General features: G+C 42.6%; 1 protein-coding gene across 1 annotated transcript; it reads right to left on the bottom strand.

The window, feature by feature from the left end:
• Positions 1 to 4: 4 nt before the first annotated feature.
• Positions 5 to 27,910, bottom strand: ip6k1 (inositol hexakisphosphate kinase 1). Its single transcript, XM_084020888.1, has 9 exons — positions 27,715 to 27,910; positions 13,498 to 13,745; positions 12,831 to 12,976; positions 12,234 to 12,360; positions 8,315 to 8,555; positions 7,553 to 7,734; positions 6,583 to 6,758; positions 5,977 to 6,210; positions 5 to 4,225 (listed from the first exon to the last, which is right to left on the bottom strand). The coding sequence occupies exons 3-9, from the start codon at positions 12,945 to 12,947 to the stop codon at positions 3,725 to 3,727; spliced, it is 1,578 nt and encodes a 525-aa protein (XP_083877014.1). The 5' UTR covers positions 12,948 to 12,976; positions 13,498 to 13,745; positions 27,715 to 27,910; the 3' UTR covers positions 5 to 3,724.
• Positions 27,911 to 27,948: the final 38 nt, after the last annotated feature.

Genomic DNA, 27,948 nt, shown 5'->3' with positions numbered 1-27,948 from the left:
CAAAAGCTTCTGGAAAGATTTAATCTCACTTACTTTCACTGTTCTAACAGACAGTCAGGGTGATGTCAGATGCAGAAAAAAATGCTGCTAAATAACTCTGATCAATCACTGAGGCTAATATCCACGATGAGATATCACAATCTGAGAGGATGCGTGGACCGTTGCTGCTTTTTAGAATCTGTGATGACAGTAACAAGAATGTTTGTGACGCTGCGGTGGAAACTGACCCAAAACAGGAGGACATCAATGTGCATGCAGTTCTTTACCAACTCCTTAAAATGTGAAACAAACTAAACTAAAGATGGCGTCTACCTGTTCTAACACACGCACACACACAGAGACACACACACACACGAGCTTCCAACGGGAGCAACAACTCCACTTCAGGCGTTCAGGCTCATCGAGCTGTCTGGAAGTCTGGATTTACTGCAATAGCTTTCTTCATGAAACACAATTTGTTTTTTTCCATCTCTTGACACCCAATCTGCATGAGACCGAAGCCGAGTCAGCAGCAAATAAAACAGACTCGACTTAGCTCAAATAATACTGCGTAATTCTGCTGACAATTCACACAGTGCATTTCACATGTGAGTGAAGGGTGGGGCGGGGTGGGGGCATGTAAAAGACAAAACATTTATACACACACACACACACACACACAGGTAAAGGATACAATAAAAAAATAAATTATCACCTCGATAAACCAAAAATAAAAAATATTCATCTTTGCTCTCTCTTATTCCAGCTCCAGGGGGGGGTGAGTTCCTGTGTCTGTCCAGCAGGGGGCGGTGTTGCGTCCCAGGCCACTTGGTAAAGGAAGCATGAAAATGGACGAATCCGATTGGCCAACGCTATCTCATCAGGACCAATCAGATGAGATGAGCAGTGGCATCGTCAAATGAATTGTGCCCCAGTCCCACTGACAGCTACAGGATGACGAGCTGCATTTTCTCTGCCAGTGTGGCGCCACATTTGAGGCTGGACAATAATTAAACATAATCATTCAAAGACTTGAATTGACTGTGATGATTTAAAAACTATATATTGTTGTTCAAGGCAAATTATAATAATAAAAAAAAAACTGGAAAAGTAGTGGGGGTTTTTTTTCTTCCTGGAACACATTTAATTGCAATGAACATTCATTTAATTATCTTGTATGATTTTGCACAGTTTGCCGTATTGTGATTGTATCACATATATATATCTGTGTATAATATATGTAAGAAAAATATTCTTATTAAATACTCTTGTTATTCAACAGTATCACACAGCCCAAACTTAAAGAATAAAGCTGGTGTAATTCTATATTTTTTGTTATTGCCATCAAATCCCATGAAAAGATCAAAACCAGCAACACATTGGTGTATCTCTCAGCACTTTCTGACTTCCTGTCTGTGGCTCTGAGCATCAAGCCCATTTTTTTCAGAATAAAGATGGAAATCTTTAAAAAGATGCAGAAATAAATCCCACCACAAGGTCCATTAAGAAGTTTTTTTTTTTGGTGGAAGATTTTGTATCACGTGATCCATTATTTCAATTTTTCCGAGCCTTCTCGCCCACGTTGGCTTGAATTAAAAGTTCACTCTTGACATTAGGGGGGAAAAAGCAAAAAAAAAGCAACAGGAAGCAGAAATTAGAAGCTTTTCTGGAGCTTCTGATATTTGAAAACCCAGCATGGGAAGAAAAAAAAAAAAAAAAAAAAAAGTCTTGAGCATCTTTTGAATGAAGATTGAAAGTTCTGCAGCAGCTTCTAAAAGGACGTTGTGGGAAGATTGTTTTGTCAACTGCCGTTTCCAAAGTCGAGAATAAATAGTCAGGGATGCGAAGGCGGCGGAGGGGGGTTAAGGCACCGAGCCGCCAACCATGAACAAGTAAAGATTTATGTCTTCTCTCGACAGACAGCTGTCAAAGAAAATATCCCCCGCAAAGTTTCCATGCATAAAATAAATCACAATCTCACATTTAAAAGTGATTTCCTAAAACAGCTGCTCACTGCAGGTTTTAGCAAACAGGAGGAAATAGTGCATTTGTTTGGGACTTTTTTCAGCGGCGGATTAATCCTAGTGAGTATTTGTGGCAGCAGGACGATGCGTGTGGGGTTGAGTCAGAATAAACTCGACTGCGTGTCACCCAACAGATTTTGGACAACAGTGGAGCTCTACGGCACCGAGGAAGGAGACATATCAGGCTCTGGATACACAGACAACACTAGTTAGTAGTTCGATTCATTGTTACCTTGAGTCTCTTTTTTTAAATGGGATATGTTGACAATAAGAAAAATATGAGCAGACCAGATTTGGGAACGTGACACTTAACGCTTTACACAATAACCCAGAGGATGATTTCACAGGACACTGACTACTAACGTTTTGGAATTAAGCCCCAAAAACGGACACACATCATTTGGAAATTACCTATATTCTCTCCTTAAAGCCTACGTCTATGTTGCACTTCATCGCTGTTCTTCCCGTGGGCGAAGCTGCCCTCTGCACCGCCAAAGAAGAAAAAATTTGCCGTCTTATCATCGCCATCTATTGCTTTAACAGATGCTTGAATGTGTTTCTGAGCATGTTTTCAAGGTAACGCTAAAAGGGTCCGTTCAACTGTCCGGGTTTGGTTTCTGTTGGAGGAAGAGGAGTGAACAGGAGTGAAGGAGGTGGGGAGGGGGGGCAGTCAGGGAGTGAGGAGGTGGGGGGGCTGGGGGTAAAGTGAGTGTTGGCCATCTTCAGTGGGCAGCCCCTGGGGTTCAGCTGATTGGTCGTTCAGAGAGCACGCTCTGTCTCGCTGTCAAACAGTTCCACGGACAACTGTTCCCAGGATGTGAGTGTTTGACTCAGTGTGTGTGCGCGCGTGTGTGTGTGTGTGTGTGTGTGTTCTTTTTCCATCTATCTTGGTGAGGACCAATTTGAGTTTTGAAATTTGGGAGTGAAGACATTTTTGGCTGGTCCTCGCATCCTTCAAAGTCTGACACGGTGTTGAGTTTAATGACCCCCCTCCACTCAAATGTGTCCACTCATAAGCGTGTTCTCTTTGTCGTCACGTCACCTGGATGTTTGAATTATATATGCGAGTTCGACACTACAAGGCTGTTTTCACATTCCTCCACTTTGTTTACTGGTGCTCACCTTAAGAGTTCAAAGATCCCCTCCAGACTTGTTTTAAGACTCCACTTTGAAAAGAAGTTATTTCTGTTTTTTCTCAAAAGATTATTCTGGTATGTTCACAATTTAAACTCAGATTTAAGGAGAACAAATGTGAAAACATCCATGTATTGTCAAACTTTGCACAACGAAGGTGAAACATCCAGATAAAGTAACATATGAGTACTTTAAAGGTTAGATTTTTATGGTTCTGGTTCAGGCCTGGAGACTGCATCAATGCAGGTCCTCACAAATATAGAGGTGGAAAATTTGTGCATGTGTTTGTTTTGCAGAGCCTCAGACAGACATAGGTTGTCCACATCAGCTTGAGGTTACAGTCATGTCGGCTCCACTGTCCCGCCTCCTGGCCGTTGCTATAGTCACTATTCGTCTGTAGAATGCCCTGGTTGTCATGGTGACATCCTGACTGACCTTGTTCCATATTTACAGCCAAACCGCCTCAGTATGTGAGAACGCCAGGGCACGACCTCCACTGATTGTACGACTCAAACTGACTCACAACTAGCTGTGTGTGTTTGTGTGTTTGTTTGTGTGTGTGTGGTACAGTGTTTGTGTGCATGGCGCTATGGCAGGTTGTCATCCCGCAGACTCTCCAGGATCTGGACCAGGCTCTCCAGTCCAAACACGTAGCCCCGGTCCGGCCCGTCGTGGACGGCTGTGTCGCCGCGGAAACCCTTGAAGGTGGAGTGGGCGAAGTCAATCATGTGTACGTCCACCAGGGGGGGCTGCTGGGGCTGGGGGGCGGGAGGAGGGGGTGAAAAGAAAATCAAGCTCGGAGCAGGGGAGGAGGAGTCTGGAGAGGGGATAGGGGGGTGGAAGGAGTGGTGATCTGACTTGGAGGGTGGGGCCTGTGGGGGAGGACAAGGGGAGGACGAGGGCGTAGCCGTCAGTCCTGGTCCCTGAGAGGACAGCGAACGTGGGTCTGGGTTCGTTTCACAGGGAGCGCCTGGGCCCGGAGGTGCGTGGGGGCCTGGGCCACGGTGGAGCTCTGTGGGGGGCGCGGGAGTCTTCTGGTGCAAGGCTGCATGCTGCCCAGAGCTGAAGACTGAAGGGCCCTCAGGTTCCTACAGACAGAATTAAACACGGTTGAGATCAGTGTGAAAACATCATAAAACCATTATTTAATCAGGAACCCCTGTAATGAACTGCAGGGCACAGTGGTGAACTGCAGTTCAGTTTGGTTTAAAGCTTGGGTCGGTCACAACGGAGAAACGTTTGTTTTGTTTTAAATGATCCAACCAATCCACTCCAAACTCCTCCAAGATCATCATGATGAACTGAAACAATGAACATGCCAGTTGTTACTACTCAGCTACTAACAAACACGCACACAAGCTGGCAGCTTGTGGAAGAGTCCAGTTATGTGCACAGACAGGTAGGGAGCAGTGGCGGCGCCAGGGAGGAGCTAGGTGGTGCTGTAGCTCCCCCTAGAATAGCCATAGCACCCCCAAGAAATGTCTGTAATTTTTTTATATTTATATTTTAATGTCATGCACGGACGTAATTTGGGGGGGGGGGGGGGGGGGGGCACAGGGGACATGTCCCCTGCACTTTTTCAAAAGTCCGTTTTGGTCCCCTGCACTTTTTACCGTCCAATAACAATGTTACGCTATAGTAAACAGAGACGTGTCAAGCACTAGGACCAAGCGGAAAACGACTGCTCAAGCTGAAGCCTGTTTCCCTAGACCGCCCACAAGCTCCTCGATTGGCTCTGCCGTTTCTTGTGTGATTGGCCGTCCCCGCCGTCACTCCATCTTGCTTGCACACCGACCGGTCTGCTAGTCTGCGGTCAGGAGTCCTACAGGAGTCCGCTACTGTACGTTGGGAGTTTGTTCTGCCTGACGTCAGCTAGAAGGATTGTAATATCAGAGGTTTTATTTACATTAACGTTTGAATCGGTGTCCGTGTGCGTATGTGCGTGCGTGCGTATGTGTGTTTGGTAATTAGACGCAGCCAGGATGTCTAAAAAAAGAAATAAAGAAATAAGAGACTTCTTTAGAAGTCAAAGTGTAAGTTACTCAAAGAAATGCGTTACACCCGTCCTGCAACACCTTCACTGGCTCCCAATCAAGCAGCATATCCACTTAAAGATCCTCCTCATCATTTACAAAGCTCTCAATAATCTGATAAATAACATAACATGTATTATTATTATTGTTGTTATTATTACTATTGGATTAGAAATCGGTGATAATGTTTTGCTACATGATTTACAACCAGTCAAACCAAAAAAGGGAACAGTAGACTTAAAAGTAGCAATAGAAAACTAGAAGAACTACTAGAAAACACAGTGAACTGAAAGAGTTAGAGTTTTATTAAAAATACTTGTGTCCCCCCCACCTCTGAAATCAAAGTTTCGTCCTTGATGTCATGTATGTTGTATCTATAGCCCTTGTGTTGAATACCTTTACATTTATGCTAATAGTCGCGGAACGAGTATAGTTAATGCGGGCGTGTACGCATGTGTAGCTGTATATACCCAGGGTGGTCCGATGCGACCGCCATAATGAAATGCCCCGAAATTCAAAGCACCTTCTCTTAAGTGTTGAGCATCCCCATAGCACCTGCAACAGAAAATCTCTGGAGCCGCCACTGGTAGGTATGTACAAGCATATAATGCAGCCAATTGAAATGATTGAATGGCTTTTTACAGTCTGGCTGCTGGTTACTTTTGTGGAATGTAAACAAAACTGCTTCTGGAAACCACCTGAACTATGATGCAAAACAGGACAGTGATGTCATTGGACAGGTGTAGACTGAAAGAATGAGTGAAGCCCTGATCCATCATGCTTAGTATTTTTATGTCCAGGCTCACCTTTCCTTCGTAGATGATGAGCAGCGAAGATGAATAGAAGCGATAGGACGCCTGTCTCTCCAGCACTGCCTTCAGGCTGCGAAGCTTATTCAGGATTGGCTCAAAGAGGTCCTGCCTCAGACCCTTTCCGTTGTGCATGTACTGGTAGAGGGCCTGGCGGAAGCCCTCGATCGACAGGCCGCGGCCGTAGTACTTGTTCCTGCAGAGGTAGTGACCGGTGTTCAGCTGGTACACCTGCAGAGACACGAGGGAAACCGATTCAGATCAGAGCAACTGCTATTTTACCTGGTCAGCATCTTTCATTGTTACAAGAAGCCACCATTTATTTCCGACTTCACTTTTTTTGGGAGCTTGAATATCAGCATGACCGTTTTGACATACCCGTTCTTAATTTGAGTGCTTCCATTTTATGCTCCTTTATACTTCTTTTTTATACTTATACTATACTTGCTGCATTTTGGTGGCAAATATTTTGAGGGTGCTTTCAAATGATAAATGGTCCCAATTTATATAGCGCTTTTCTCCATAAAATGGCCTGTATTACTTCCAATCAGACACTTAGACGACCATCCTTAGTTCAGAACGGACGCTGCAGGGCTGTTGTACCTGCATGCCACACACTCTGACTCCCAGCGCTGCTGAAGTGCTCTGTTCACATTTCTTCATCTGCCTGGCCGCCTTCTCCTCGGAGGCGTCGTCTCCGTGCTGCCTGGTGCCCATCTTCAGGTCCAGGATGCAGGGGTAAGAGAAGTGGTGAACCACGTTTTCCAGCAGCAGAAACTCTGGTTCAAACGATGCTGTTAAGGAGCACATTTCATTGATTGTGAAGCACATCATCTCCGAGCTCTGATGAATCCGGAGATTTCTAATACGCCGTGGAAGGACACCCTTGAATCACATTTGCATTTCTCATGAGGCAAGGACGTTTTATTGTAACAAAACACCTTCCTCGACTCCTCCACTCACATTGCCCGTAGGCAAGACTAGGACACGAGGAAAGGAATTGAGGACGTACAAACTGGGACATAGAAAAGGCCGGAGGACCTTCTGCTGCAACAGGACACAGATGGACCTGTTGTTGAGGACAGAGTGTGTCGCTGTGATTTCTAGGCAGCTGCACTCTGCTGTCTTTGAAGCTGAAGATCAAAACAGGGCCTTTGACCTGATATCATCCAACATCTCCCACCCTCTCCCAAAAAGTCTCACTGACATTTACATTCAGTGCTTGTTATTGCACACACAACAATCAAACAGTCGACTCCTAAAACCACGGATCACAGTTGTGGACTTCTCCCGGATAATATTATTTAGCCAGCATCACTAGATTTACGGTATTTACTCTGTAAAACACCGGTGCTTGTATATACATATTAACTTAATTTCTGTGTTTTTTGGCCTTTGGAAACAGATGTTTGATGAAAAAGTGTTTTTACAGGGCCTGAAGCATCTTTCCTTTTTTTTTAGTTTTGACAGCTGTAGAAACAGCTAGTAAGTGGACCTTGATTTCCATTTTTTTTTTGTCAAGCGAAAAAAGCCTGTTGAGAATCGGCGGATGTGATTGGTTGAGGAAGGATACTGAAGAGCTTGCGGTCCTTGGATTCAGACCTCATGCGGCTGAGCTGCTCTTTGTGGCAGCGGAGGCTCCAGGGGTTGTGGCTGATCTTCTCTGAACTCAAACCGCTGTTCCAGTCCAACATCTGGAAGGGAACGTCCGAGTGGATCTTTGGGTCGAGCCTGGGACTCTTCAGCTCTGCAAGGCTGCAGGGAGGAGGTGGTGGTGGTGGTGGAGGAGGAGGAAGAGGAGGAGGAGAGAGGATCATTGATGACTCTGTTCAAACATTGTCTTCAATTGATTTAAAGGTTTGTGTTATTCACATGCATTATACTGCAGAGGTGTCAAAAGTACAGACGTCCTACACTCAAGTAGAGGACAGATACTTGTGTACAAAAAGACAAAAAATAGAAACACTGATTCAACTTCTTTACTCAAGTAAAAGTGAAAGAGTACTATAATTCCCCTCAAATCATTAAAGTTACAAGCCTGTTTTGAAATAGAAAGTACCTTTATTCACCTTAAAATGTAGGGAGGAAAAGAAAAATGTTGTCAAAAAAGTACTGATGGCTGAAAATGTACCTGAAAGTACAGTAACAAAGTATTTGTACTTCATAAGTTCCCACCTCTGACTGTTGGACTGTCCTGTGAAGTCTGTGTTTTTACTGCTAAATTATTACTATGAAAATTAGTTATCTAGCTCATGAATAAAATAATTGACTGTTTCACCACTGGTTTATTTATTCATTTATTTTTTTTAATCTCTTCCCTTTAATAGGATCTTACTTATCAGAAGTGTCTGTGTCGTGCCCCTCCCTCCTGTCGGGCCGCTCCTCTTTGTGATCAGAGGAGGAGGAGGAGCGATGGAGGCTGCGCCGCGAGTGCTTCCTCCTCGGCTGCTCCCTCTCTGGGGGATCACGCTCCTCGTGCTCTGCTGTGCCTCCCTCCATGTTGCTCTCCACATAGGGGTAAGCCACCAGGTTGATGTAGCCATCAGAGTCGCCTTCGAAACAAACCAGCACCACACCTGACAGGACGGAGTGCAAATACAGACAGGATGATTAGAAAATAACAGATGCATTTGTTAAAATATATATAAATCTAAATGACCTCGAGTCTAATCAGGAGGTGTAGTGCCTCATTGTGTTGCAACAGGTTGTCAGGTTTGTCAACAAGTCTAATAATAGCAGAATGGATCCAAACAGACTCCCTATCACCTCTAATCATTTTTACACCTGCTGCTGTAAAAAGCCCTCTTAATGGCTCCACAGTAAACATCAGACATGCTATTTATGGACCTAAACAGAGAAAACATTTTCATTTAAATGTGACCTTAAACTTGCTGACTGGCTGATCAGTATCATATATCCATTTTTAACTAGTCAAATTTACACACACATGATGCATGATGGTTTTACGTTGCCACACGCACAGCATGCACTTTTATTTTGAGATTTATTTGAATGAAAGAAGGTCCTGTAACTTGGTGCAGATTGTGTATTTAAAACTGAATGTTTAATATAAATATAAAATTTAATGACATTTTTCTGTGAAAAGAAAAGTTATACAAATATATGTGCATGCTGTGTCAATTATAGTTATTAGCAAAAAAAAAAGAAAGAAAGAGAAAGAGGGAAATCGGCAAAGAAAGGTGTAAAATCAAAAAGGTGAAATCGAGTAGTGAAACAACAACTCAACAAAGTGTAAAGTCAGTTATACAGCAGTGTCCAACTCAATTTCTAGCCACCACAAGCTATTGGTCATACCAAACCAAGTCAGGCTGTAGCAGCAAAAGTCCTGACCCGTACGGATCAAACTAAAGAGTTCTTTATTACCTGTAAATACAACTTTTCAAAAGTTAAAAATTGATAAATAGACACCTCTGACACTTCCAGAATACAAAAATGCATTCCAATTTTTTTTCCAGAAATGTGCCGGAAAACATGTTAATGTCACAGTGTTTTTTTAATTTATATTTGTATATACACGTTACTCATTCTGTCTCTCTTTCAAACTCTCAAACCAGAGTCGGCAAGACAAAAATCCCTGTTTCTGTTGATGGAGTCTGGTAGCTTTGAGCAGCGCTTATAATGATTGTTTCTTTCACATCAAACTTGGTGAATTTAGGGTTTAATTTGACCCAATTTGTTGTGATTGTTGCAACAATGGAAACACTGGTTTTGATGAGTTGGGTTCCCCCCCCCTGAGTTTCAATAAAGTGTGTTTAACTTTAAATTTAAAAAAAATTACTTTAAATTACTGTTGTCCAACTGGAGTCTGGTGGCTTTGGGAAGTGCATATTAACCGTACGTTAATAAGTTATATTGGGTATCATGTTTCCTGATCAGAGCTGGAGCTGACAACTGATGATGACTACTGCAGAGTCATTTATCCCAGGAATAAATGCTGACTTACAGCTAAGGACAAAAGCCAGATGTTAGTGTGTGTTAGCGGTTTGTTTTTTTGTCCAGTGGGAAAGAGGCATGACACACTCGTTGGGTTTTACGGTCATTCATCGTCCATCTGTACATCAATATTTAGTAAATGTTCTGGAAATTTAATTGAGATACAGTTTACAGATTAATTACCCAGATAGGAATAGTTTCATTCAAACATTAAGCTGTTACTGTTACCGCTTCACAAACACAGTAGAACATCTCAACCCTGCCAGGCGAGGCACTGAACAACCTCCCGATTTTGTCCAAATTCAATTTTGCCGTCGGTTTGCTCAACAATGGGAAAAATCAGCTCCACAAGATCACGTCCAAACTGAAGTGTGCGCTCTGGCCCCCCGGAAAGCGGATATTCGATCTGACAATGTCAAACACTTTCTGGATGAAACAACCTTGACAGATTGAGAAAGTCATCCCTTGGCAGCTGTCTGTCTGCTGTTTAATCAGCAGGACAATGGTAGTGGGCAGACATCCAGGGCTAAATATAGACTCCTTATGGGCCTCTGTTGTCATGGCACTGGGACCCACCAACAGGGTGAACTGGTGGGAACTGGGAATACAGACATACTGGTAACTGCAGGTCGGTGTACTGGGAATACAAAGTGTGCTCGAGGAAGGTGTTTCGTTTTTTCACACAGATTGAAAATGTGCATTAAAACACACAAGAGGAGGCTGTTCCGGGGATTTAATTACATTTCTGTCTTCCAACATTTACCCAGAACTTCCTCACCACACTTTGTAAAGATCTGTTTTATGAGTTGCATCTTGATTTTGATTGTGCAATGCATTGTGGGACAACAGTGGCCATCCACAGCACACTCAAAAATTCAGCTTCTTGGCTGCATACCAACGTTATTGAGTAATTCTGGTTTCCTATGCGACCCGTTGACGGTTGACGGAGTAGCTACAGTATTAGCATCGCCTAGCTCTGATCGATCCAAGCTCCATCCGGAAAACAAGCATTTTAATAGTCAGGAGATGAAACTAGCGTATATAATAAAGGCTGCATGCAAGTGTTGGGGGTCCGTGGGCCTCTGTCGACTCATTACTGTTATGAGTTGATGTGCTCCATCCACCATCCAAAATTGCTCCTTCTCTCGCAACCTTAGATTCTGAGAAAAAAAATGTGTTTTCTGGATGGATTTCCATCAAAACATAACAGTACCATCTAGCCATAAATATATAATAATAATGTTATATATAGTTACACAGTATCCTTTTCAAATAAATTAATAAATTGATAATTGATCTGGTCTTCATTTTCTTGTCTCTCCTGATTACAACCAACCTTTAATCACTTCTTGGAGTCAACGAGCGATGCACTAGTTTTTACATCAAAGAAAGATGAAGCTAACGTATTATAATAATGGCTGCATTCCATTAAGTGTGTCTGCGTCAGTGCCCCGGTGGTTTCGTTTGTTGGCCCTCCGTCGTGACTGAAAGGCACGCCTAAATGGAACAGGGCCGTCAATGTTATTAGTTGCACCTGCTTCCGCCACCATCCAGAAATTGCTCTTCCACTCCTAACCTACTTCCATTCATCAGTGTCTCCTCTCTTACATAGTCTGCTAAAATGATAAATAGGTCACATACATGTAGGAGAGAGGATGGTGTGTGCGTGTGCGTGTGTGTGCTGGCTGTCAGAGTGCGTTTGCTTATGCTACTACAGCAAAAGCAAGTGGAAACAACTACATTAGGTGCCCGGTGATGAAGAGCAGAGCAGCTAAACCACTTCACTGCCAGTAAACATCCGCACTTCCGTCTTCCTCTTTTCTCTGTCTGGCTCTGCATCCGCCCAGAGGATTGAAGATTATTTAGAGCAGTGTTTGAATTACGGGGTAACCGGAGTCCCCAACAGAAACCCGGGCTCCTCTGAACGCTACAAGTCTGGGGGCGTCACAAAGAGCTGATTAATAACCAATCATTAAATTGTAACATCTACTGTCATCTATTATGCAGATGTCTGCACACCTGCATGTGAGGTGCATCATAGGGCAGTTAAAGCTGTAAATGATGAAGATTTGTAAAATGTCTGAAGTCAAGGCGTGTAAGAGCAACTCTTAAGATGCTTGTTTTCTGAATGGGGTTCGGATCGATTGGAGGAAGGCTGTGCTGACATTGTAGCTCCATCTGATCTCGGGGCTGTGGGCCCGTGTCAGACATTAAGGGTCGGCATATGGAGATCTCCACCAAAATCCAGCCCAGGAGTCCACGGCTCCACTTATAATAAACATCAGTGAGTTGTGACTGACCTTTATACTCTGGAGTGAACTCCTTCATCTCTGGAGGCAGAGACTCGTAGAATCGCTGCTCTCTGCTGATCAGAGGCTTACACACTGTGTGGTCATCATAACGCATCATACTGGTGTGACCCCCCACCTGCACACACACGAAAACAGGCAACATAAAAACTTAAATATCTATTATAATATGAAGATCTTCTCTTACATTTACATTTACATTTAGGTCATTTAGCAGACGCTTTTGTCCAAAGCGACTTACAATAAGTACATTTGTCAAAAGAAGGAAACAAAGAAACCACGACGTATCATTGCCGATGCAGTAAGAGCTAAAAATAGAACAAGTGCTAGGTCCTCATCTGAGTAAAGTAGTACTTCAAGAGTAACAGTGCTACGATCCGAGTTTTTTTTTTTTTTTTTTTTTGCGGGGGGGGGGGGGGGGGGGGGGTCGAGGGAGGGTGTTAGTGGGTCATGCTATGTAGAGTCGAGGTGAAGTCTGAACAGGTGAGTCTTGAGCCTTTTTCGGAAGATGGCAAATGACTCTGCTGTCCTGACAATGACTCTGCTGTCTCTTCCTTGACCTCTGAAACTCACGCCGTTCCTACCCACCTGGTGTACGAAGGGCTCCAGTGGAACGCCTCCTGCCCGTGGTCGGAGTGCAGCCACCCCCCCCTGCCCCACCCCCTGTAACTTGTTGTCCATGTTGTTGGTGTGAGGGAGGCACATGGCTCCTGGCGGACGCACCGCGCCTCCTCCTGTGAAGGGGAGAAGGATTTCAGAAAACAAGATTACAAATATGACCAGACATTTGATGTCAGCTTTTGGTACTCGGTGTATCAAGTAAAGCCTTTGACGCTGAGGGCCGTGGACATATTTCAGTTATTTTTAAAGGTGAAGAACGACAGGTGTTCACAGCAGTTTGGGGCTAAAATTAAACCTCCAACACATAAATTCAACGAGCAACATCGAGCAACATCTTCCCCATCACTTAGTCTTCATATACTTTACTTAATGTTTACACCTCTGTGCACGCCTCACTTATTACATCTCATCATGCATATACATTTAGTTTATTAATCTGCAATTCTGTCAATCACAAATATATATCACTTTAATTTATGAATGATTTATAAATGATTAGGTTAACATGTTAGCCCTATATTTTAGCCCTTTCTTTTTAAATATATATTTTATGAGCAATGTTGGGAGATCCAAGCTTTTCATTGCCAACGACTGGGATCTCCACTGCAACACATCAGGCTTCTCCTGGTCTTACCTTGGGCATGGGCTCTTGTGTGCAGTGATGGGGAGGGGGGGGCGCAGGGCACCACGGGCTGCTGGGAGCGCACGCCGGCCCCGGGGGGAGGCGGCGCCAGACCGAAAAACCACCTTGCAAAACCTCCAATCAGAGTGCTCCAATCCACCGCCGGCAGCACAGAGACCCAATCAGGGCAGCGGGTGGGCGAGCAGAGTTGGGGGGATGGCAGGAGAAGCAGGGTGTCAGGAAGGCAGGGTCACCGCTTCCTGTAGAGAAAGGAAATGACACCATGTTGCGTTAATTCAGGGTTTTTAAGCCACTTCAAGGCTCCACATTGCGACCATTCTGTCATTCTTTGGTCACGTCAGACATTTAGCAGGGCTGTGTTTATGTGGTTGTGAAACAACGTCCCAGTTCTCCACAAGCAATAACACAGCCTCATTGAGAACCAGGATTAAAAAATCAGAAGAGGTAACATCATTCATTTTGGAACTGCTGGACAAGTTATAGTGGCTTAACCACTCACTCTCTATGCACGCTCTCCAGTGCAACCATTGTAAGAAGTTAGTCTGGAGTCCTGAACCCACTTAGAAAAATAACACACACTCAGTTTTCTGGGCCTGTCGCCACAGACTGTTGTTTACATTAAAATGTAATGTAGCAGAGTGTCTATGTAGCTCAATGCAGCAGCAGCACTGTTAGGGTCAGAAAAACATCCCCCCGTACAGGATTTTTTCTTCAAATTTGATGAATTGCAGGCCAGTACAGTGGATAGAACTAGAACAGAGCCTGCGTTAGGATTTTTGCCTTTAATTCTTTGAGCTCTGTTTGGACAGCCACTCCTAAACAAGAGAGAGTACTAAGCAAATACAGTTTGGAGAAATATATATATATATATAAAAAAAAAAAAACACGTTCCCCCCCAAAACAACTAAGAAGCAGTCCACGGTTTCCCTTGTATCCCTCCTCCAGCTCCGTGAATATCAACTGTATTTTTACTTTTAAATCATCATCGTTATCTGAGAGGATATTTAACAATGCAGAATGAAAACAAAGCCTATTCTTTTGCTGAGTAACATGTAAAATATAATGTATAAAAGATGTACATTTGAAACACTGACGATGGAGACGATAACAATGTGGGTACTATTACCCCCCCCCCCCCCCACCTCTTGTCCAATCCTCCTATCCCATCATGCACCTCAAAGCTACACCCCAAAATGACTCATCTCCTGCCTGAAGATATGAGACGAAAGGAGAAGAAGAGAAGAGGATTGGAAGGTAAATGACGCCAGGGCCTGCCTGCCTGTGTGTGTGTGTGCGTTTCTGAAGGATTCGTCTGGTCAACGTCAGGGCTGCAGCAAGGCACGACACAAGCTGATGATATCACGATGTGCGCTCAAAATAACGGAGTAACGTCAAACAGCTTCCGAACGCAACAGTTCAGATGCACAAAGACATTTTTTCATCAACATCAACTTTTTAAACTCATCTTTGAAATCCGTTTACTGCAACATCTGAATTGTGCTCAGTTGAGAACATCTCCACCTGATTGTGAGTGATTTGATTGTTTGTCTCAACTTTTCACAACCCCGAAAAGGTTTGATTTTTTTCTGACTGGCTACTCCGATTAATTACCAAGAAGTGACAGCAATTGATCAAAAGCCTGCTGAGCTGAATCAGTTCCTGGTGCGCTTCATCTTGTTATCGATGTAGTTACCACATGGCCTTTAAACAAACCCCTCATTTAAATATGTGGCTTGTTTTCCCTTCAAGGTTAATACGCCTTGTATTGCATTTCTTATAGCACTGATTGAAAGAAAATAAATCCACATTTCACATCAGCTGAGTAGTGAACAGTTGCTTCTACAATGTGCAATCTTTCTTCACCATTTCTGAAGGTATGAAACATCTTTGGAATTAAATACTGTTGACCAACTAAAAATGGCAATTTCAATGTATACTACTTTGAACTCCATTGGCCATTTTTTCACAATTTTGTGATATGTACATTTAAAAAAGATAAATCTCTACTGCAAAATAATTGTTAGTTGCAGCCCAAGTGTGGACATGGAATGCATTTTGCAAGGGTAACATGGACTGCAGTCACAATGAAAACTATATTCAGAAGAAAGGTAATTACATCATGCAAAATAGACTGAGCGGCTACAATCCACAAGAAAGGGGATGAAATGCCACACAAAGCAGAGGCAAAAACTAGACACTGTTTTAACCACCACGACAGAAATGTTGGCCATAAACAGACTTACAAGTTAAACTACTATTCAGTCTCCAGCATCAATAACAAGCGTATAGCGACTGCTCCTGCAGACCACTGCAAGGCTTTTATTGACATTGTTTTCTGTGCTAAAAGTGAGCGGCACGGACTAGACGCTTACTGAGGACCTCAAACCTCCGACTTGTCATCAAGGTAAGAAGTGCTCTTAAAATACACTGTTCCCCCCTCGTACAGAACTCGCACTGGGCCCACATCACAGGCAACGATCACGACTGCTAACAGCACGAGGCACGCATTCAACCACGATGGAAATTCAACATCTAACCCTCTGATCTCGGGTCACGATCCAAACTCGACCAAGCCTGAGCCCCAGATGCAGGCGTGCACGCACACAACACACACAGTACACACAGTACACACACTGTTCCCATGAGCTATGAATTCTAAAGTAAGAGCAAACAGTAAACATCAGGTCACATCTGTTCAGGGATCAGTGAAATCACCCCGACGATCCGTGACTTCTCACATTTCCCTTCACTCAACAACAGATACACACAAACACCGTCTATCCTACACTCAGAAATATGAACACACACACACCGTCTCTGTGAGGTCTGGATGTGCCAAGATATGGTTAATATTCTGTTGCTGAAGATGATATACAGTGATGTTTTGATGCCATTATTTCCTTCCTGATACCGATTCCAATACCTGAACTAGCATATTGGCCAATACCGAGTGCTGGTGCCAATATCTATTTTATATTGCTGCTATTTTACAAGACATCATTTGATCACATCATGGTAACGTTGCAATTTACCTTCGGGACAATACAAATTTTTACTGAATGGAGCTTGACAATCATCAGACATCACAATGTAACTCAATAAAACCTCTGTGCATTAGCTGTTAGCTAAGCAGGACTGTGTTGCCCATGGCTGTTTACAGCACACGTTAACTCGCTCTCCTCCAACCGATTTGTGTTGAAACCAGGCGGCAGCATCCGGTTCTGAAAATCGATGCCTATGATCTATTGTGTTCAGGGCTCAACAATAAGGCTTGCCCACTTACTCAGTGCAAATAAAAGACAATGTCGAGCAAGTAAATCCAGCAAAAAAAATAAATAATGAAACTTTTTTTTTCAGAGCTGATATTGGGATATTTTACCATTGTTTTACCACTGTGGACAAATTTAGTTGTTTTTAAATTTGCTCTATAACGCAAACTAAACTTCTCATCTCTGCTGAGAGTTACACATGCATGATACCGGGTAAAGGCAAAGTTTATATGAGCTGAAGTGCAAGTGAGCATTTCAATTATCTTGGAAACAGGAGTTCAGTTGGGTGGCTTAAGGGAGGGGGAGAGGACAAAAATGCCAACCATGTGTTGCTGCAAAGAGCAAGGTAGATGTCATTTCACAACCACTAATAAATGAAACAATGTGCATAGGAGCAAGTACATTTCTGACCCTCCCACCGCTCATGCTGAACGTTTAATGCTGAACACCAGGGTGCAGCATTTTACGCTGCAGGCCTACTGTACAGCCTCACACGGCACGGCTGCTGGCTGGGATCACAAGGCGTCTGGTCACACAGAGCTAGGTATCAGGGTATTAAATGCAACAGCTGGTGTTGGGTAACCTCTCTGTACAGTGGTCTTGTCTCTCTTAGTGGGTCTATATGTGTCTCCGGTGAATTCCTGGCACACAGACAACAGGTGTGTTGCAGGCAGCGTCCTGTATGCAGTGTGATGCAGAGGGCTGGGAATAGGCTGGTGGAGGGCAAAGTCAAGGACGACTTGCCTCCCCCTGCTGACTCCTACACACCATCCTTCTTCCTCCTAGGGCTGGGCGATCATACGGAGAAAAAAAAATTCCACATCCTCATTACTGATTTTATTGATATACTGTTGTGATCTTAGAGTCGCGACGGGGGTGAGCGGTGGGCTGAAAAACTGATGAAGAATTAGCCATAAGAAATCAATAGTTCCATCACCAATTGCTAACACCATTTATTCCATCACCAGATTTTCCATCTTTTTCTTCATGTCAATATCAAACGCATAATATACAACATTACAGATGTACATTTTGTAGATGTGATGTCTGTCTGAATGAAACTGGAGGAGGCCCTTCAGGTGGCCGTGGTACAAACAAACAAACAACCCAATCTCTAATCGCCCCCTCCGTGTCCTGCCAGGTGTGGTGAATAACCTGAGCAGCCAGGCAATCAGCTTAGAGGATCTGTGTGAGCATTTCTTACATCATCAGCCATCGCTATGACAAAGCTGTGGGCTCACTACGGCTCTACAACATCAACAGACTGATTAAGCTGCTATTTCTGACTGATTGAATGTGCGAGGGAATCTCGTCGTCCTTCAGTAAGTCACAGTTGGAGCCAATTAAGTACTTCCATGGCTGGAGAAGGGTGGAAGTGCGTAGTTTGGCAGTGAGTTGCATCTGTGTCGAATTTAAAGGGTTACCGAGGATTTGCAGCACATCTATCATTTGTGGGAGACGTTGTCACCCTGGTAGATTAATTTGAAAAGGGAAGGAAGGGTCACTTTTAGATTGCATATCACTGTCTGGGTTGTCAGAAGACTTTGAGGAAGCTGCAAGATTCCAACACCAATTTCTTCTTTTTTTCTTTGTGCTATGAGATTTTACAAATAAAGCCATCTTGAAGGAAGAAGAAGGCATGACAACATGTGTCCAACTAGTTTCTTTCACACATTTTTTCAAACAGTACACAGCAGAGAATTTTGCAGTCCGTTGCATTCAATGTACTGGATGAATCGTTAATCACGCCTACCGGTACTTTGTTTTGGTAAATACTAGGGGTTTAACATACACAAAATACCTCTTTTTGGAGTTATGGTTGGGTATTTTCTGTAAAGCCAGCCTGGAGGGAGAGAGCAAGAGAAGACATATGCCAAAGCAAATCTTATGACGGCATCTAAACAAAATGTTCTGTTTTATCTAATAAAATTAAGTTTTCACTCAGTTCATCTCACTTCACAATAATTTTTATTGCAGCATATTGAGTTGGTCAGTCAAGCAGCCAGACACGTTACCCATGGCCACCCCAGAAAAAACTCAAACAAAACAAAAAAAGCAATTGTTACCAAAAAGTTTAACTTGTATTGGCAATATTACCCCCAATTAATCCATTTGTTTAGTCAATAACACATTCAGTCTAATGAGAAATGCTGAGCTGAGCATGCCGAGTATAATGCTTTTTTTTACTTGATAGATTCATCAATTACTTAAATCCATTTAATCAATTCATACTAATTAAGCTGTCGATGTGCTCAATGACTCACACAGTGGATTGCAAAAGATGTATCTCCTTTCAAAATATAATCTTTTTTTTTTAAACACACAGTTGACTAAATGTGCTTACAATCAACAGAGAGACCCTTTCCACCTGCAATGAAATCACCTGAGCTATTCAGATTATAATCTGTCAGAGGTGCGGAGAATGCAATCTCAATTATTATACACAGTAGTAGACTACACGCTACGCGACTAGAGTAGACTACAAGACTACAGTTTGCCATCTCATTACAAGATCTTTCTTTGTGTACATTTCATGCGAGGTCACAGAGGGTTGGTTCTGATCTCACAACAAAGTTAAAGGAAAGTAAAACACTCGAGTGGACACCTGTCTTTGTGAAAAAATAAAGAATAATAATTATACAAAAAAGAGAGTTGTTCTGTCCGTTGTTAGAAGGCACACAGTGAGTTAGACCTGCATTGGCCGGTGCGTCTTTTACGCATTCCGAAGGTGCCTGTTTTATCTTGGATGGGCTTGGATTCGGACATTACTACATTTCAGGATTTTCAATGGTAACAGATAAGGTAATGATAATAATCATCTTGCTTTATTATTATAAGCACTACTTCTCCTCAAACTAAACAAGCAGCGTCTCGGAACCGTCATTTTCCTAAATGAGCCCTGGGACTTTTAAAAAAGTGACCCAGGTGGAAGGGCGGCGAAACTGAACGGGAGAGACATAAGCAGCAGGCGCGGATCGGAATCAAGGGGGTGCACATTTATTAATCTGATCGGTTAACCCGTTTCAACCGGTTAATGGGGCTCGGTGGTCCGTCAAAATATTTTTAGTTTTGGCCATCCCTAGTTCCCAGATAAAGTAATTCAACAAGAAATCATTGTCATCCCGTCTGTGCATTTCAACATTTTACTGAGCACAGAATTACAATAATCTAACTAAAAGATGTATCATCATATGCATTAGGTTATATTGTTAGTATATAATATATTAATATAAATCATCATCATCATCATCGTCGCCGTCATCTTAAAGGAAAACACCACCGCATTTCCATACTGAACTATGTTCTGCTCTGATCTTAGACGAGGTGATACATACCTCCCTCTCCTCTGTGCGTGCACTCAATGGCTCTAATTTGCTAGCATGTAGCTTGTCCCAGTATATTCCTTAGGATCCAAAGGGGGGTGAAGTTAGAAGCGACCAAGCACTTCCACGTTGTCCCTATTTAAATACGGTTACGTGAGTAGTTACACGACCCAAGTTTGGTTACACAAAATGAAACATGGTAATTTTTCTAAGCGGATAACAAGGATAACTATATAGTATGGCGGAATAACAACTGGAAGTACTTCCACGTCGGCGCAGTAATATCATCACTCAAAACATGACGGGACTATATACCTTCTGCTTGTTTTCACAACCCTGTACGATGCACGTTATAACCATGATGTTTGATTGTTCACAAACTATCTTACTACAACCTGATGCTTCCTCAACTGTGCACAAACTACTACAGCTGGTGCAGGCGACGGCGTGCAGGTCACGTAGGTTCTATTGACGGAAGTAAGAGGGGGAGCGGAGTGATGATATTACTGCGCCGACGTCGAAGTGCTTCCAGTTGTTATTCCGCCATACTATATAGTTATCCTTGTTATCCGCTTAGAAAAATTGGCATGTTTCATTTTGTGTAACCAAACTTGGGTCATGTAACTACTCACGTAACCGTATTTAAATAGGGACAACGTGGAAGTGCTTGGTCGCTTCTAACTTCACCCCCCTTTGGATCCTAAGGAATATACTGGGACAAGCTACATGCTAGCAAATTAGCGCTGCGCGGAGTGCGCGCAAGAGCCATTGAGTGCACGCACAGAGGAGAGGGAGGTATGTATCACCTCGTCTAAGATCAGAGCAGAACATAGTTCAGTATGGAAATGCGGTGGTGTTTTCCTTTAACTCAGCAGCTTGTGTGTGTGTGTGTGTGTTATTTCTGAGTGGTTGCATTCGTGAAGTGTAGCATAACCAGACTTAATGATGCTAAATAAGGGATGGAGGTAGCTACTGCTGACACACACAAACAACACAAACTTGAAATTCACAAACACCAAGACAAGAAGAAGAGAAGATAAGAGAGACCGCGGTTCAAGTGTGACAGACAATCAGTTAGGTGGTGGAAAACTGAAGGTTAAAAAAGATGGAGAAGGAAAAGAGGATGTAATGAAGGAAAGAAGGAGATTATTAAGGAACAAAGGAAGTGAAGGAAAGAAAGAAAAGAAAGAAAACAGCAGTTAAAACTAATTATGAGATACACAAGGATGCAGGGAAGGAACGGAGAAAGTAGTGAAGGTACAAGATACAAGCTCTTTCGCTGTATCATGCAGCCCTGTGGGAGAGAAACCCCAATCACATCTGTCGGCTCCCAAAAATCACAAACTACAACTGGGAAAAAACACACAAACAGACATGCAGCTGCCTCCCATGTCCCCTGACACAACTCAACAGCTGCTGGGCGACACGCACACACACATGCGAACACACAGACACACACAGAGAGCAGAACAAGAACAATCCGTCTTATCAACAAACGTCCGAGTGAGAAAAAGGGCTCCGATCAGTCAAAACAACCATCAAGACCACACTTGTCTGCCATCTGGGCGCCTTTCTCACCACTAACCTAAGACTGTGTCGTTACCGCAGCAACCCAAACTCACCACACGTCATACAGCTGATGAGACTATCATGTCAATGAGAGACACATTTAATCAAGCTAAAAATTGTTGTGTTGGTATAATTGTTTGTTTTTTTGTTTGTTTTTTTGCAGAAACACCTCAATAAATTGCAGCCCAGTCCACCGCCACTGCAAACTCAATAATATGCGTATAGTTAAAGTTAGAGATATTATCAGCCGATTATTAGGCATTTTCCAAACTATGGGTATCAGCATTTATAATGGCCGATAAATGAATATTTTAAAAATAAAATAAAAACGGACGAAACACCCTTATAGAACTTATCAGAATTTGTCTCCAGTCTTGTTCGAAGTTATATTTATGAAGCTTACCAAGTCTTTTAATACTGGTAACTTTGTGTTTGGTTGTTGTTGTTATTGTGTTTTTGTTCAAAGGATTTTAAGTTTTATATCTTAAGTTTGTATTTTTATACATTTTATTTATCAGAACTTTAATACATTTTGATGTTCCTCTGTTCCATTGTGATAATAAAATAAACAAGTATATTTTTAAACTGCATTATCATATTTTAGTGAAGACTCAAATAACTACAAATAACTAATGTTAGGGAAATCTGTTAATGTTTTGTTACACGTTTCTGAAATTAAAGAAAAAATATCGGCCGATATATCGGAATATCAGATTTTTAAATCAACAAACATTTGTATCGGCCTTCAAAATCCTTTATTGGTCGGGCTCTAGTTAAAGTCCCAGTCGGCAACATTTTTTTTTTATCATATTCACTGAAGCCGACACTATGCTCTGATAGAACAACATAAATCATCCGGTTTTAGGAAAAAAAGCGCCTCTACGTGCAGGTAGAGCCTGTTGTTTGTTTTGCAAAAATCGACAGCGGCTGGCATGATCTAAGGGATTTCAAAGGGCACGACGTCGAGGGGAAGGAGCTCGGTGGTCGTGGGGGAGGAGCGTGAGAGTTGTAAACATTCTAATCTGACAGAGTGCCCTCGATCCGCCGGACTTGCCGACTGGGACAACCCTGAAGGTAGCAACAACTCTGGTTTAGGCGCACTAAAGGTGGATTGAGCTTTAAAGTGGAACAGCTACTCTCTATTATGCTTCTTTTTTATCTTTTTTTTCCATTATTGAAAATTCGTATTGTTGTGAACAGCAAAACAGTTAATTAACAACATCCCTAGGGGATGCTAGTAGTAACTTGCGTAAATGGTTGGCGTAGAAAACAAACACATGAAATGTATTTAAAAATCATTGAAACCTTTCACAAGGACGCCTACGTGTTCTGTTCATGTTTTCAACAGGTGCCTTCAAGCAACCACGGGGATCCAAAATCAAATCCAAAACTCTGAGTCATGGTATCTGACATTCTGCACATGACCACAGACGTTATTATCTCACTGGTGTAATGTTACACGCCAGGTTCCTTCACCAAATACATGTTGGTATATGGCCACTAAATATTGAGCCACATGCTAATGTATTCCACACACACTTGAGAACAGCACACAGACCTGGAAAGTACATTTGTTCGGGTTGCATTTGCAATCTTTGGTGGTTAATGACCTAACAAAACAAGCAGCTTCAATTGCCAAACTGCACGTGCATCCTTGCATACATCTGATCACTGTTTGCAAACTGTAAAAGGGCAACTATCATAAGAATAGAAGTACAGATGAGCAATAAAAACAAGGGTACGAGGTAAAGTGACAATAGCAGCAAGTCAGCAAATCTACTTCATATAGATGGAAACAGAAACAAGTATTATATATAAATAAAATGGGATGATGTTATGATGCTATAGAGTTGTCTGTTTTAAAGTTACAGCAACTACATTGTGTGTATTCCAAAGTGACGGGATGTGAGGCGATGTGATTTAAGGGGTTACAAATGCATTTTTCATTTGATCTTGGCTTTAATATAGCAATTGATTAGAAATATTAAATACCGAGCCGTTGTATTGGATTTAATGAGATTTGATGTTGGCACAGACATCAAGTTTTTAATAGACTATAATAGAACAGCCTCAGAATTTCGTCTGACGGTGTAGATAAACTGCAGAAAGGTCTGTGTGACTAATGTGCGTAGATACATTCTTTTTTTAATTATACTCTCTCTTCATCAGGTCACCTCATGTTCCTCAGGGCTGCACTGATAAGCAACAGGAAGTCATATTGATTACTGCGAATGCAATTAACCATGTTAGAAGCTCTACTTTCTAACCAGCATGGACCACTGGTATGTAATAGGCTAAAGCATAATTTATACTTCAGCAAGCTGACAGAACTTTGTCACACGTAGACCTTTATTTATAGGTTGGCAACAGACGTCCCTGCATGGCTGAGGTTTGTTTACGTTCTGAAAAAACTCAAATGTTGGAAAAGGTGAGATAATGAAGCTATAAAAGTAGTATGTCCCTTGAATAAAGATTTAAGGGAAATGAAAATTTACCTCAAAATATCTTTTTACAGTTTTGTACAAAATCTAATACACTGAATCAGCACAAATATTGGTTTCACTATGGATCAATACATTTTTTTTAAATCATAATCAATATACAATTGAAATTCAGCATATTTACAAATCTTCAAGTGCTGCATTTTGGCAACGCGTGACAGATGAGGATTTGAAAAGGAGAAAGGAAACTGGGGTCTAATTTATCATGTAATTAATTCTGTAGTTATCATATAGACTGCTGTAATCAAGACAACAATAATTCTACAGAACTGTAGTGATTTACAAACCAAACTTTTGAGGATGGAGAGAAACCTGAGGGGTATTCCATCAAACTCGCTATGCGCAAAGCCGGGCTAATTTCGATAAGCCTCGCTACCTTTAGCGAGAGTTGCGTTCCATCAACGTGACTTGAGGCACTCTCCGCTAAGTAACCATGGGAATTTATCCGACCAAACTAGCCTGCCCTGGGGCTGCTCCGGGGCAGGCTAACCATCAGGCTTACTTTAGCGGGGGTTTCAGAGAAGTCCGTCTGTCGGAAACAACTGTACCAGCAGAAGGTTCTGCCAAGCCTAGTCTTCGTGATTTCGTCACGTGAAAGACCAAAAATTACCAAAATTACATACTGTATATGAAGTACAAACAGACTATATTTTCATCAAGCGTCTAAGAATACATGCTTGCAATTAAAAAAATATGAATAAATCGTTTATTTTGTTGAAGACCGACTGGCCATATCTTTATCTAAAGCCCCCAGTTGGGGGAGTGGTGATGCTCCTGCCCCCGGATGTGGGCATCACAGGTTTGCATCCCGGCGAGGACATCTCATGTGTGGTTTTTTTTTGCTTGTATAATTGTCTTTAGATCAGAGAATTAGACCAACATTTTACCTTAACTATGATAAATATGTCATACAATTTCCCCAGAACCCAAATATAACTTGCAAAAACATGATAGGCATAAATATGTTATTATTAATAGCATGTTATAGATCCCAATGACAAAGGCATTGCTGCATGCAATTGTCAGCCACATAAATTCCTTTCAGGTGAGTTCATTAATAGGTAGGTTCATTGAATGTGTTCATTGAACTAGTCCTATCTAAAAGAGAGAGAAATAAAGAGAGAGAGAGAGAGAGAGAGAGAGAGAGAGAGAGAGAGAGAGAGAGAGAGAGAGAGAGAGAGAGAGAGAGAGAGAGAGAGAGTTCCGGCCAAAGAAAGACGTTTCACAAACTTCCATTGTCGGGAATCGAACCGTGGCATCGATAATTACATATCTCTGTAAATATGCTGGATTATAGCAAAGATGCTCATTTGCATCCGTAGTCCTACTAAATAAAAATAGATAAAATACAAATAGAAGAGATAAGACACAGCGCAATACATTACATACTCAGAAGGACACCAGACCCAGACAGGATATAACAATGAAATAAAAAGTAATGTGTAATTTGATTCAAGTCGAGTCAGTGGTCGCACTTTTGATTTGATTTAAGCCACTGTTTCAGTTGTCCTTTAAAAGAGGAATATGTGGGGCGTTCCCTTATTGTAGAGGAAAGACTATTCCAGATTTCCCCCCCTACAACAGACAACACATTCTTCCCAAATGCAGTGCGCCTGTGGGGGATCTCACAGTCTCCTCTAACACACTCACGTTCGAGAAATCGTTGTCAGTGTTATATTAGAACATGTTACTCTTAACGGTACTTCCGTATTTAATCGCTTGGCAATTCTTGCCAAAGCAGCCTCGCGATTTTTATTTAGCACTACAGTATTCCCTTTTTTGGTTATGATGGGTTTGTACTCCTCGTACAGTTCCATCAATAATTTTTGCTCTGGTCTTTTCTGCCATTTTCTCGATGATTCGACATTCACGGTTCTGGTCTGGCTTCATATCCCGTGAACGCGCGTAACACACGTTACCCTGGCTTGAATTAGCCTCAACAAGGCACGGCTGAAATGCGTTAATGGAATGGGTTTAGCCGCAAGTGGAAGTTGGCGTTAGTTCTAACCAGGCTTAACCAGGTAAGCGCCGCCTTGATTAGCGAGTTTGGTGGAATACCCCTCAGACACTCTTCCCTCAAACCTTGACAATGTTGTCAAACAGTCATCATCAATCACATGTGAACATAGGTGACTGGGATGGCCTTGCTTCATGTCTGTTTGTTTATATTGTGTGTGTGTGTGTGTGTGTGTGTATATATAAAGTCACTGTTTGTTTATTGTTATTGTCCTCAAGTGCACATTAGTCACCAAGACAAATTCCTCATTGGCGTAAAATCCTGCTTGGCAATAAATGTGTTTCCAATTCTGATTCTAAGAGGAAATACTGGTTGATTTCACCAGTATATTTAGCACGGCACATAGGCCAAAACTATATATATATCAAATTTTTAAAAAAGCCCATCACGTCCTCCATAAGGCGGCTACTCACTCCTACTGTGACAGTAGGTAAAACCCAGACAGGGATGAACGCAGTCTAGTTTATTTATCAACATCGTGGTCATTTGTATGACAACACAAAAGCTGCTTAATCAAACCCAATAAAAAGCCATCACACCTCCACTGTCTCACAATGTTATGCAGTCATACCAATCTACAAACCCAAGGCAATGAATCCAATGTGCAACCTCCTCCATTCCGTCCCTCACTACGTTTTACACAGAGCTAACTTCAATAATACAACTTTTTTTTTTTTTTTTTAATGGACCCACCTCTCAATCATGGAAAACGATAACCAGGTTACCATCAGACTCTCGTGCCAGCCTGGATCATATCGCTGTTGACCATGGTGTCCATATCTTTTACCGAGATCCGGCTCCACGACCGTGGCTGCCCCCGGATCGGGCTGCACCTCACGGGCGGACCGCAGAGGACGGAGCGCGGTGGGACCAGAGAGCGATGATGCTCGGTGCTCAAACACGGGCAAAGTCGATTGACAAACGCCCTCCGCCCGATGTCGACTTTTAACGCTATGCCATGTTATATGCCCGGAGAACTGTTTTTGTCGCTGCGGTGATGCACATTTCGAAAATGCACTGTTGTTTTGGTTGTTTTCTTCATCGTATTTTCAATTGGGGGGGGGGGGCACGTTTCGTTCCCCGTGTTGCATATTGACGAGAATACATATCTTTGAATTTGTACCGTAGCAGTGGGGCTAGCTGCCATATTACACGTTTATAGACTCTTGGGGGACCATATTAGTTAGCGTTAGCTGTCAAGACTGGCCAGCTTCTTGACCTTAGCCTGACAGCGCGCTAAGCTAGCTAGCTAGCCAAGTCAGCTAGACTCATCTTCAAAATCAGCTTAAACTTAAAATAAAACCTTACACGGCTTCGTGTCATCTCGCTTTATAATCCCCAATAACATAACTTTTTTGTTGTCAAAACGCCGCTCGGTTGTCCCGACACTGATAGAAAACGCTGACGTTAGTCCGACTCTCGTTTAAGTAGCTTTGCATGCTAACGCGAGCTAAATAGCTAACATCACGGTTTTGACGTTACGCAGTCTCTCCGGTTAAAGGCACCGAGCTGTCACAACAACGACATACCTTCAGGATCGGCCGATGGACACGGAGCGGCGGAGGTCACGATGGTTGCGCTTCAAAAGGACCGGAAAGCTTCATGGATGTCGCTCCTCTCTATCCAAACTCTTTAACGTCTGAAGAAAAACATCCAGGAGGCTAACGTCATTACAGGAAAGCTAACGCAGCCTGTTTGGCTCGGTTCATTTACATGACTGCGGCGCTTCGACGCCACCTACAGGCTACTACTGGTTCTGACGT

Source organism: Eutrigla gurnardus (assembly GCF_963514095.1).
Source record: "Eutrigla gurnardus genome assembly, chromosome: 2".
NCBI lineage: Eukaryota > Metazoa > Chordata > Actinopteri > Perciformes > Triglidae > Eutrigla > Eutrigla gurnardus.
This window is presented reverse-complemented; position numbering and strand designations above follow the sequence as displayed.